The sequence below is a fragment of the Macrosteles quadrilineatus genome, unplaced genomic scaffold (assembly GCF_028750875.1).
Source record: "Macrosteles quadrilineatus isolate MER2022 unplaced genomic scaffold, UCM_ALF_1.0 Scaffold_1__1_contigs__length_201487025, whole genome shotgun sequence".
NCBI lineage: Eukaryota > Metazoa > Arthropoda > Insecta > Hemiptera > Cicadellidae > Macrosteles > Macrosteles quadrilineatus.
Window position 1 is genome coordinate 94,553,412 of NW_026542594.1, and position 13,678 is coordinate 94,567,089.

Sequence of the window (13,678 nt, forward strand, 5' to 3'; positions counted from 1 at the left end):
CGTTGTGATTTTGTGGCTATTGGCTTACAATCTGGAGTTAAATTGCAGAATAGTTTGGGTGGTTCAACTTTGGCACAGGAGCACACCAACAGAGGAGGTTTCTTACCTCCAAACCAAACCTGTATATTTGAGTGGAGTTCCATGATATCATGTCCGATAAGCACGTCAGTACAAAGATCTTCAAGAACAGTCAACTTAAAATTGTTGTAATTGTGATTCAACAGATTTAGGTTGATTTTAACAAACCCGTGGACGTTTGATTTCATATTAGAAGCAGCTAGTGATACTTGTCCACTTTCATTATACATTTTAATTTTGTTTAACTGAACAAACTTCAAGTTTACAAAGCTTGATGTACTCCCGGTGTCTATTAAGCAATTTGCTTTCAGGCCATTCACTTTAGCTTCAACTGTAGAGTCCTTCAATATAGATGTATTATGTGTAGTTGCTATTAGTGCAGCTGATGTACTAGACGTCTTCTGTTTTACTTTAAAATGTTGAGTTGGATTACTTTTACAGACTCTCGCATAATGCCCTGTCTTGTTACATTTCCCACAACTTGCTTCTCTGGCTGGACAGCGATCTCTAGAGTGTCTATCATGCCCACAAAAATAACACTTGCCATCAACATTTTTAATAGCGGAAACAGTCGCTTCTTCCTTTTGTTGTAGTGGGAATTCGTACTGACAAGCTTGCTTTGCCAATTCATTCGTTGCACAAGTTTGCATTCCGTACATAGATTTTGGATAGCTCTCGACTTGAGCTTGAGCCATTTCAAGAGCTCTAGACTGATCCACTGCTTCAGCTAGGTCTAAAGTTTTATTTTCAAATAGTCTCTGTCGTATGTATGACGATAAAAGCATCACGAATGTAATGATCCCTGTATTGAATCGCATTAACAGCTTCAAAAACGCAATCTTGGCTCAAAAGTTTCAGTTCCGACACATATTTGTCAATAGTCTCACCTTGTTGCTGTTTTCTAGTCATTACTAAATATCTTGAGAATATTTCATTCTTTTGTTTGATGTAAATTGAGTTAAGAACTCTCAAAGCGTCCTGGTAAGTTTCAGATTCCTTGATAAATTTATAAGTAGTAAAAGATAATCGATTAGTTAGTAGTTTCAGTTTGTCCTTGTCTTCAACGAATTCTGTCATGGTTAGAAAGTCTTTGAATGTTTGTAACCAGTGCGTCCATTCCTCTGAGGCAGTTGGAGATTCCGGGTCAATTTGCAATTTGTCTGGTCTAAGGAATTTCTCCATTGTAATGTAGCACTAACTGAGTTTATCAATGAATGAATAAAATTGTTGTAAGAAAGACTTAGTAAACCAAAAGTATGGCTTTTATTCATTCAAAATTACAACCATGTTTTAGTTAAGAACAAATACAATATTTACAAACAAATCAAATAATAAATATTATCAGGTGATAATGTTCACATCACCACAGTTCATCTATATAAGTAAGTATAAAAGAGGATTTTAGTTTGAATAATTGTACATTTGGCAGTGATAAACTTAGACACCGTTGGACTGATGGCCACGAAACTTGATACATATACATGATTGTAGAATTTCATAGAGTAGGTTCATATACCATCAATTTCGTGATAACTTTCAGGGCTTAGCCCTGGGACTGTCTTAAGGGCCCTATATTGCACTTGGTCACCAGGCGACCAAGTCGTCTTTATACTTGGTGGCGTCACCGGTGACCAGACTAGTTGGTGGGCACTGGTTCTTATGGCGCCTATTACACTGGGGTCACCGGTTGCGTCACCAGCACCAGACTCTGCCCCGTGACCAGACGAGTAACCACTGGTGACCAAGATTTGTCTCTGGGCATTGGTGAATTTTGGAGAAAATCCTATTTCTCATTATTTTATGGAGATTTTTATGGGAAAATAACATAATTTACAATAACTTTTGAACCAGAATTTTTACAGAAATGGGAGTCACACAATTTTGTTCTGAATTTAAAGGGCTTCAACATACCAATGTTTTATCAGAATATTTTGGTGCATTTTGGAGAAAATCAGATTTTAGCGAATTTCCCTATAGGGAAGTAGCTATTACCGTAGGTGGCATGGTAAGACCTAGGCCCGGGACCGATTTACTTTTTCATTTTGATGTCCCCAGAGGCCAAAAACACCATTCGTTCAAATTTTTATATATGTATATGTATATATATATATATATATATATATATATATATATATATATATATAGATTTATATATATATGTGTCCGTGAACACGATAACTTGAGTAATTTTTGTCCGATTTTGATGAAATTTGGTTTGAAGGTGTAAGGCGGGATAAACTTGAATGAGTTCGCGAACCAGCATGATCGGACCATGGGAACAGGGTTTTACGGGGGGTTTTATGGGGTAAAAATTGGTTTTTCTAATTTTTTACCCTCTAAACAAAAGATTTCCCAATTTCTCTCCGGACCTTTTTAAAGAGCTTAAAAAAATAAATAATTCAGTATATCCAAGTGTTTTTGTACAATTATTGGTTACGGAGAAAATTCAAAAAAATGTTATTTTAAAATTCCCATGTTATTCTTATGGAGAATATTGTAAAATGTTGTAGTTTGCTTGTTTATGGATATATTTTAATCAAACTTGGTAAATATTTTACCAAAAATACACTTTTTTACCCTCCCTGTAGCACCAAGCCTAGGTACTCATAAAACCTAATGTTAATTAAATACATTCAATTGAAAATCAATTCAGGCAAATGGAAATTCGCTTAGTCGGCAGGTTTGCTGCGGCGGGGGTATTTCTATATTTTATGGAGATTTGTATGGGAAAATAACATAATTTACAATAACTTTTGAACCAAAATTTTTACAGAAATGGGAGTCACACCATTTTGTTTAGAATTTAAAGGGCTACATCATTCTAAATTTTTATCAGAATCGTTTGGTGCATTTAGGAGAAAATTCAGATTTTTCGTTACTAGACGAGTAACCACTGGTGACCAAGATTTGTCGCTGGGCATTGAATCAAATGGCACATATTACACACAGTCACCGGTGTTGCGTCACCACTGTATTTTCGTGTTCTGCAAGTTCAGATTGTTGCCAGTGTAGTGGGTGGACGTACTGATGGAAAAATATGAAGACATGCTAATTCTTGCTCTTTTGTTGAGGAAAAGGAGGAGACGAGCAAGGAAAATGTACGTGCACCCCCAAGGAAAATGTAGTGGTATCTTTTTCACCACTACATTTTACATTAGACTGGCTTACTTTTACTGAGTCTTCTTCCCCCTTTCCTTTCCCTGCATCTCTTCCCCGTTTATTCACTAATGTTTGTTCACTGGACATTTTTTTAAACTGAAGAGGTAAGACGCGGATAACAGAGTACTTTGTCCTTCAATGTGGTGACAGCGCTGAATGTATGTAGACACTGGAGTGGAGGAACTTTGGGGGTTGGTCTCACTCCTGGGGCCCTATTTTTGAAATGGTTGACAGTTGAGTCAATCGTCAGCACTCAACTCAACCAACAACATGATTTGGTATTTTTGAAACCCAACAGTTGGGAAGCGAGTTGGGAATCACTAGTTGAGAAACTCGTGGTGGAAATGTAGAGCATACGACCGTCAAAAATTCAGATGACGTCATTTTGAACCAATCACAATGCAGAGTTTTGCGGACTTCGATTTAACCTCTTCTTACTCTAAAATCTGGCAGCTAATCTCAATCTGCCATATTTCGAGGCACTGAGGTAAACTGTCAACTCCGTTCTTGAGAGATTGAGGTTATGTCTTGCTTAATCTTAATCTTAGTGATTGCAAAGTACCTTAACTTAAGTAATAAACTAAAGTACACTAAATAAAGTAATAAACTTAAGTATAAAAAATAAAATTTACTATGGATGTTTGTTTTAGGGTGTAGCTAATTATAAGTTTAGGCATAGGCTGCACTTTACTTTAGGTCCTACACTCATCCTAAATACATTATTATTTGCTTTCTTCGTCTCTATTTCGGAACACATCACCTTATTTTAGTTTCCTTCATCGGTTTGTTTTATGTTATTTTTAATTGTTTTTTATTTAGGTTAAAGCGGCTATTTGCCATTGCACTGAAAGCATATCGTAACTTAAATTAATTTGATCCCTTTATTAGGTGAATGGTATTGAAACAAACTATGATATTGTTTCTCTCTACCACAATCTTTAATACCTTAAATCATAGGTCTAATAACAATAATTATCTTATAATAAGTTCAATTAGTATGCCTAGTCTATTTCAAACATTCCAACAAGAATAAAACCCTTGATTAAATAGTCTAGTATTGACACAGTAAATAAAATTAAAATGCGATTATTCTACAGTAAACAATCGCATAATTGGGTGCTAATACATTGACAACAAATACATAACCTCTAAATCACAATTAGTAAATTAAAGCAATAACAAAACAATATGGCGTCGTCTCAAAAAGAGTAATTTTTTGCCGAAAGAGAGGAAGAAGAAAGTGCAGTCAACCTCCACTCAACAGCTCGATAGGTGTTGAGTAGTTTTGGTTGTATAAGTCCACCGTCAACCGTTTCAAAAATACGAAACGATTGGAAATAGAATGACTCGACACTCAACTCAACAGTCAACCATTTCAAAAATAGGGCCCCTGGTGTGTTCTCTGGTGTTGAGGCTGGCTGCCCGTACAGTAACCAGCAAAGTCACCAGGTGACGCCACCGGTGGCGTCGCCTGGTGACCAAGTATAATAGGGCCCTAAAGGTACCTATGTCAGGGATTTTGAAAGATTTTTAGTTAGAGTTGTTTACTAACAAAACATAAATGAAAGTAAAATTTAAAACAGGTGATGTAAATTAATGGTATGTTTTGTTCTAATATTAATTGTATTTTTTTAAATTTGAAGATTTGTTTCTAGGTGCCATGTGGTTAATGAATTAGACTTTTGCATGTATTATAAATGCAAAACACTACAGTACTCCCGATTATCCGAGCCCTGGTTATCCGAGCCCTCGCGTTATCAAAGGTTGTTTTTTGGCCTAAATATATATTTTATTTTCAGTAGGAAAAAAATAATTACATTATTAAAGTGTGTTTCTATTGAAAGAAACGTAAAAATAGCAATTAATTTGCAATTTATTGAAATGAATACAGTACTTGGAATAACCATTCAATACCTATTAATGTAATGTTAGAGTGAACCGTGTGGCATGTTGGCTTGTTATATAAAGTAAAAATATTTTTATCCTATTAAATTTTTTTTATGGTATTCTCAGTAGTTTATTATCCAATGAATTTATAATACAAAACTGCATAAACCTTAAAAAAGGCTTGTCCGCAGTGTTTCTTATAATTTTTACAATTTTAAAATCTTACCTTCTAAACAGGACTTTCCAAATTAAATATCAAGATGGTCTTGCTGACCTACATCCAATTGAATCTGGAATTCATCAAGAAAGTGTCCTCGGTCCCTTTTAGCGAATTTCCCTATAGGGAAGTAGCTAATACCGTAGGTGGTAAGACCTTGGCCCAGAACCAATATACTTTTTCATTTTAATGTCCCTGGAGGCCAAACACTATTCGTTCAAATTTTTATATATGTATTATGTATATATGTACTCACCAGGGTCAGAATTAGATTGTTTTCATAACTTTTTATATATCTATATATATAAAAGGCAAAGCCCTCACTGACTGACTCACTCACTCACTCACTCACTCACTCACTCACTCACTCACTCACTCATCACTAATTCTCCCATTTACCTAGGAGGCTGAAATTTGGTACACTGATTCTTTAGGCATTTTTCAATCATCGGCATTCATTTTGACGTATATTTCGAGTTATGCAAAAAATGCCCTTTACATTTCTTATGGGAGTTAAATTTTGTTTTTTCGAGTTCGTTTGGCTCTTCTACCAGCCCGATTTTCATAATTTTGGTCTTAAAATAAAGCAGTTCTAATAATTACATTACCCTATATGTTTTGGTCTAAAAACCTTAAGTGAAATATCAGCTTTCATTTGAGCTATTGATTATTAAGATTCCAATCTTTATAATCTTACCTAAATCACACTGCTGAATCACGAATCAACAATAATTATAATCGTTTAGGTAGGCTACTTATCTGCAATCAATGATACGTACCTATAACTCAAATTTTATTGAAGTTATTTTATATGTCTTAGTCTTATAATACTTCAAAGGCTTTTACTTGAAATATTGATAGTTTTAATCAGTTAAGTTAAAGATATCCTGAACCGCTCAATCAGAAAACATAAATTTAATTATATCTTGGATATTGAATTTAGTTTTAGAAATATTTTATTCAATACGGTACTAATTACGTTATTCTATTTGTTTTGACCTAAAGAACCTTCAGTGAAATACCAGCTTCCCTTTCAATATCATCGATTTATAGTCAAACGGTCTTGATTGCAACCTCAACAGCAACTGTCACTGTCAGACTTTGACGGGTTTCACCTAGTAAATAAAAACAAATCAAACTTTCATAACTATTTGCAAATCTACCCGAATTAGGCTTTCCAATGACCTATTAATTAATAATATCGGTTCAGTAGAGTTGTAGATTTAATTGTACAAAATATTTAGTTCAGTATTTTCTCATCATTATAAATTGGGAGGTTGCTTAAAATTTTTGCAAATAACTTTGAAATGGTGAGGAAATCGACCAAAGTGGAAGGTATTATTCTGGTAGAGAATAAAATTTCCTACAAATTACTATTACATATTTTTGGAAAATACTCAATAAAGGCAGCCTAAAGTTGGCTACAAATATAAACTTGGATATATAAACTTGGAAAAAAGGCGTTTTAAATGTAATATTGTTTATTTTTATTGTTTTACCTTAAATATGTAATAAAATCAAACTTTCATAATTATTTGCAAACCTACACGAATTAGGCTTTCCAACAACCCATTAAGTAACAAAATCGGTCCGGTAGAAGTCTAGATTTAGTTGTACAAAGTTTAACAAAAATATATCTGATTCAGGATTTTTTAACCACTATAAATTTGGAGATGACTTAGATTATTGCCAATATCTTTTAAAAGGCGGGGAAATCAACCAAAGTGTATGTGATATTATGAAAGAGAATAAAATTTACTACAAATAACCACTATGGACTTCTTGAAAATGCTTAATAAAGGCAGCCAAAAGCTGGCTACAAATAGAAAATTTAAAACAGAAACTTGAAAAAAGCAGTTTTCAATGTATTTTTGTTATTTTTACTTTTTTACCACAAAGATTTAATAAAACCACACTTTCATAATTATTTGCAAATTTACATGTGTTGGGCTACAACCTTCAAAATGAGGGGTCACTCGATGGGTCTTTGTATTTGAAATTTTTGAGTTTCCCCCGAAATCCCCCATTTTGGGGATGTACACCAAGTGGCGGTTATGCCCAAAAAGTACTTCATAACATGCCATAAAGGTATGCCGAGTTTAGTTTTTCTAGTATGGGCCGTTGAAAAAATAACAGGGGGTCTCCACACTTTTTACTAACCCTGTATAGAATAGATGCTATATATGGGACCAAATAGAAACTCTTATGGTTATTTTGGTGGTGGAACCACTCTGATCGGTAAAAGAATCACAGAGAAATTGGTGAACATAGATAGAAAAAAAACATTGCCACAAACAAATTGAGAACCTCCTCCTTTTGTTGGGGAAGTTGATTAAAAATGATGAGTATTTCCATAATTTTTCAGTCGACTTTTCTAAAGTCATTGAAAATTATTACTGTTTTTCTAAAAAAAAAAAACCCGCTGTAATACTTCGCAATTGCTCAAATTCGAGCAACAGGTATATTAGTCATAATTTAAAGGAGATGTATTTGTCACCATGGGCATCTCAGCTTTGGTCACCCCTTTCTAAAAAAAACTTTACATTTCATATTTGATGTTTAAAAAGTTTTTTACATCTCTGAGTAAATGATGGTTTTTCAAGCATTAAAGCTTGAACACAAGTGACAATTTACAAGGGAATTGCATTTTATCTTTGTCTTGGATCCTTGTAGTACCGTGGATTGTTTATATAGGCGAAATTGTAGTTAGTTGTAAGTTACACTTCCGACTGTTGCAATGAAGCAAGGTCAAGCTCTGAGTCTCAACCACACTTGAACCAACAGTTTTACACAATCAATGATAACACATATCTCTGTGTACTCACCAAGTTCTCTTGACTTCTCATAAAAGTAACTGAAATGTCAGCCAAAAACTAACATCATATTATAAACTAACTCAATATTACTTAAAAAATAACTCAAAAACATTTTGAATTATAATTGTGATGTCAATATGAAGAATATAATGTTTAAATAAATTACCAATATTACCCTGTTGTGAGATGAATCAAACAAATCCATCACTCACAGACTGAATGAATTAAATGTTATTGAGTAATTTAATTTTTATTACTCGTAAAATCAAAAGGGAAACATAATTCATATTTTCAAAATATATCAATTAGAAAAAGAGGTTTGATGAGGCACTATGAATACAAATTAATAATGTCTTTAATGCAACAAAAAGCTTTGTAATTGAAAAAATAGTTTTACGCCTACTTGTATTTAATCATATTATGTTATTGTCTAATATTGGTGGAACAAACTAAACCATCAAATAAAAAAATAACAAATTATTATTTTAATAGTTGTTTTACAAGGTATAGTGATACTATATTTTTATTTATTACAAGTGATAATAAGTATAATTAAGTGTAAAAATTACAGCAATGCAATAAAAATAGTATATTACTTACTGTTCTGAGTTCCAAAAGTCTATCTTTAGGCATGATGGCAGTAGAGAAGTGTACACATGGTAGCTAGCTAGCACTGAGTGGGCTTGTCTCTGACTGTGCCTACTCACAAGGTTGCACCTACCTACCTATCTCTCCCCACCACACACAACTTTCTACCAAGTTTAAAGTTGATCTGCCACGGTAACAAACATTTAGTCTAGACAAACAAATTAACAATACAACTGAATTGAACTTACTATTAAAAGGGAATTTATTGTTCAGATTGTATTCATTATTCGTTTAGAGTCTACAACCTACTAAAGTGCCTGATAAATTTTGCTCTACAATTATGCTAATAGCTATGGTCACTCAATAATTTCAGTGACAATACCAATGTAGTGTATAGTAAAGATATAAAGACTAATGTATTCTATATTTATAATTTTTACCCCACAGTTTTTGCTATTAATTCTTCATATTAAGTGCTTATCTTTTTCAAAATTTAAAAAAAATATATACTTCCAGTGCATTATAAAATACCCCTGCCACAGCAAACCTGCAGACTAAGCGAATTCCATTTGCTTGAATTGAGTTTAGTAAAATTTTTTTAAATAACATTAGGTTAAACGGATACCTAGGTTTGCTGCTACAGGGAGGCTAATAAAGTGTGTTTTTTAGTAAAATATTAGTAGCTGAGTGTAAAATAAATAAATTTTCCAAGTTTGGTCAAAATATTTCCATAAACAAGCAAACCACAACATTTTATAATATTCTCCATAAAAATAACATAGGAATTTTAAATTTGCAATTTGTTGAATTTTCCCTGTGTAACCAATAACCGTATAAAAACACTTTGGTATATTAAATTATTAGTTTTTTTGCTCTTTAAAATGGTCTAGAAATAAATTGGGAAATTTTGTGTTTTGAGGGTCAAAAATGAGAAAAACCAATTTGTACCCCATAAAACCCTGTTCCCATAGTCCGATCATACTGGTTCGCAAACTCATTCAAGTTTATCCCGCCTTACATCTTAAAACCAAATTTCATCAAAATTGGACAAAAATTACTCTTGTTATCTGTACTGAATTTGTTGTGATATACAACAAATATGAGTAGACGCGAAGACCTAGTCAGCTGATTAGACAATCGACGACAATACCCACAATGCACATGCACTACGAGTGGTACTGATGAACCTCCAGCTGAGGAGCGGTCACTGCCAGTTGTGTTTCCTGTCTTCTCCAAGGTGAGCTTAACACCGTGTCGTGCAAATCAATTCCATTTGCGGTATTAGCTGGACAAATTTCTATTAACATTAAATTGTAAAGCCTATATCCCACAGGGATATAATTGCCACGCGAAGTGAAAGTAAAATAAGTTTTGAGAAGGGAAGAGTCGCAAAATTTCTTTACCAGCTAGCACAAACCGCCATTGAAAATTTTTGTGAAACAATTCATTCGTGTTTTTTTGTAAAAAAGCACATGTCTCCAGATTTGATTTTTTGGTAAATGATTTATATATGCATTTTTAGCTATTCAATCAGTTTTAAATCGTAGATTGTGATATTATTATACTTTTAGATTTAAATAAGTGAGCAGGTTTTTGTAGAGTAATTTAACGTAACTTGCAAAGAATCTTATTGTTATATAATTATTTGTAAACTCACTATTTTCACATTTGTTGCACTATTCGATCAAATATATTTACTAAGAGTGTAACAGCCATTGTTGTTTGAATTGGGGCAAATAGATTTTTTAATTGGAAGTTGAGGTAGACTGCAGGTTGGAAGAGATGCAGCAATGTTAAATGAGGTTGTGTGTTTTTTACGATAGATGAACCGCCATAGTACTCTGTAGCTATTAATCTATCTATATATATAATACGCTAAGCCGATTTTTGTGAACAGAACATCTCCCTCATTTTTGGACCGATTTTGATGATTTAAGTGTCAAAAAAAATTGCCCTGATGATCTGTAGTTTTGCAAAGTGTTTTTAGTTTTTTGATATCTTTATTAGTTTGGGCAGGATCTTCCATCAAAGTTGGATTTTCTCCCATAAGATTATCATGGGGGAATCTAAATATTTAATTGGAAACTTTGTCTCCACTAATTTGAGAGAACGGCTAGGCGTAGAAACTTGGTAGAGGTATCCAAAGAAATGTCTTGGTCTGTAGATGAGTTATCAAAAGAAAAACAAAGTAAATTCGCTTAAGGCTCTGCCCTAGAAGCCTTTAAAGATCCCTCCACAGATTTGTTTACATTTTGGTCAAGTGGATAATACCATTGACTAGTCAAAGATAATACTTTTTAATAAAACAGCTGTTAATTTTAAAATTGTATTTAAAGCCCCCCATACACGGGCACGCATGTTCGCGAGCATGCTTGTGACGGTGTTGACGACGAGCATGCTCGCCCGTGTGTGGGATCCGTTGCGGCGAGCCCGAACACGTTGTGTATGTTCGAGAGCATGTTCGTCGCTGCAACTTGGGTAGAGATAGGCTAAATGATTCCATCGATGTAGCTGCTATTCCAGTAACACTCGTGGACTCATTACAAGTAATTGTTCCGATTCCAAACGATTACTTCGTTGTCGCCATTACAAAGTAGCCGCAATAGACAGATTGCACTTGTAATCATTATGGTGTTGATACTCTGATGTATTCCAGTTACAGTAATAGATTTAGAATCAATGTTTACAGAAGCTAAATAAATATTTATTTGTGTTTGTAACGAAATAAATACAAATTTAAATGAGTTTCCAAAATAGAGGGTTCATCAATTAAAATTTGTATATTATTACACAAATGTATACAATCAATTCTGTAGTAATTTGTCACAATTAAATAGTTATAAGAAAGGCTAGAATAGGCAAAACTACGAGATATGTTTTTGCACAACGATGGAATTTTTACCAACATTATTTTCAAACCATAGCGGATGGATTTAATCCGAAAACTCAAGGCCTGCCTGGCACACACGGTCGAAAATAGGCCAAAAATAAATCGCCCCTGATTTATGTCTAAGAAATAATGCGTATGTTGCAAAAAAACTAAATGCTGTAATTGCAGCAAAAAAGCAGGCGCACACGTGGCAATTTTTTTTCGAAAAATTATTTTTTTCTGAGTGCCCTAGGAGCTATTTTAATATATATGCCTACTTTGTTGAATTAACCTGTGTTTGTGCTCTTCTATTTATATAAAAAAATTGTATATATTGGGTCCATCTGATAGTAAGTCAGAGACTTTTAAATGGACTGCTTTTAAACTGCACACTTGTTTACGTGATGTCAGTAAAAGGTTCTTTAATTACTATAGGATGTTTGTTGAAAGTTTTAGGCTAGGCGAAAACGAGTGATTATTTTGAGGCAATTATTTCATCGGCCGATCTGTGCATCATGTATTAGAATGGAAGCGTGCACACAGGCAATCAAAAATTGCGCGGATTTAAAAAAAAACTGGATTTTGCTGCAGGTATTTAGGTGAGGCAATTGTCACCCAGAAATCTGTGACGTACAGTTTGTTACCAGTCCGCGCACACGGACGACTAAAAAATCGGCCAGTCGCCGATGTTCCATTGTATTTTAATACCTATATGATCTTTACAACCATTAAAACGTGTTTATTCAAACAGCATATTGGCATCCATTTAAATTTAATCCAAAATGGTAATTAAATATTAAATAAATAAATACACACAACTTGACTGTCACAGCGCACAAGAGAAGCAAGAATAGGCCTAGGAACTGCTATGGAGCGACGAGCATGTTCGCGAGCATGCTCGTCCGAATTTGGAAACTCCAAGCATGTTCGCGAGCATGCTCGTCCGTCTTTTGGAAACGCCAAGCATGTTCGCAAGCATGCTCATCCGTCTGTTGACAACGCCAAGCATGTTCACGAGCATGTTCGCTTGCCCGTGTATGGGGGGCTTTAAACAACACACATTTATTGGGAGTTACTGAACTGTCCAAAAGAAGTATTTGCAATGTTATTTTCTGATTTTAAAATAGATTTTCTTCTGCATCATCATGTCATGTGCTGCAATATAAAGTTCCATGACACTCTTACAATTATTTCTAACTCAACTATCTTATATCCTATTTTACGGGTTGGTGTCTGCCTTTTTCACAACTTTCCCTATATTTTATCATATTATTCTAGACAGATCATCATAGGTTCATGAGATTATTGTCATACATGCTTTCAATCATTGGAAAAATCTTCGATTGTGTAATACAATACAAAATAATACAAGTGCAGAAGGGCACGGTGCCCATTTGAGCCGTGTCCATATTTTGTTAAATTAATAGTGGTTTACAGCAACTGGATAAAACATTTTACAAATTTATGTAGAAACATGTGTATGATTTAGAAAGTCATTAAGCTGGAAAACAATATACTGCAGACTTCTCAGAGAGGTTACTTCGATGTATTCATATCATTCAGCTTAGCGAAAACATAATATAGATATGTATACAAATAAGAACTTGAACTCTTAGAGAGCCTTTGAATGTTTTTATACTAACAAAAAGGGTTGCGCATGTTTACTAGCGCTACTCAGCAACAAAAACTATTTAATTTATCTCTAAAATATTATATATTATAAAGTGCACTGAGCAGCAGCCTAAAAAAATCTATGTAACTTACCCATATAATATAGTTACAAAATGCTCAAACTCGCATTGTAACATTTATAATTCGGCTTATATATTTCTCCTACATAAAATTCATCTGCAGAAGAATTTTATTGTGCTCTAACGTTTCTCATAATATCCTTAACACAGAGACCTTGCCTAAAATAGTACCATCTTGACAAATTATTTGCAGTGGCCTATATTACGGACCGTGGCCCACTGATGTGGGTTGGTAACATTATTGAAAATAACACGACATTGGCTGTAAAAATGGCCCAATGAGTAAATACTATAGGTCGGCCGCTTAGAAAAC

At 33.9% G+C, this 13,678-nt stretch overlaps 1 protein-coding gene across 3 annotated transcripts in view; it reads right to left on the reverse strand.

The window, feature by feature from the left end:
- Window positions 1–8,857, reverse strand: part of LOC128989887 (syntaxin-1A-like) — a 71,607-nt gene extending 62,750 nt beyond the window's left edge. For all 3 annotated transcript variants that reach the window (XM_054412209.1, XM_054412125.1, XM_054412037.1), the window contains exon 1: window positions 8,758–8,857. In XM_054412209.1, the coding sequence (XP_054268184.1) occupies window positions 8,758–8,790 (33 nt within the window). In that variant the 5' untranslated portion in view covers window positions 8,791–8,857. The remainder of the gene's footprint in view (window positions 1–8,757) is intronic.
- Between the last annotated feature and the right edge of the window lie 4,821 nt (window positions 8,858–13,678).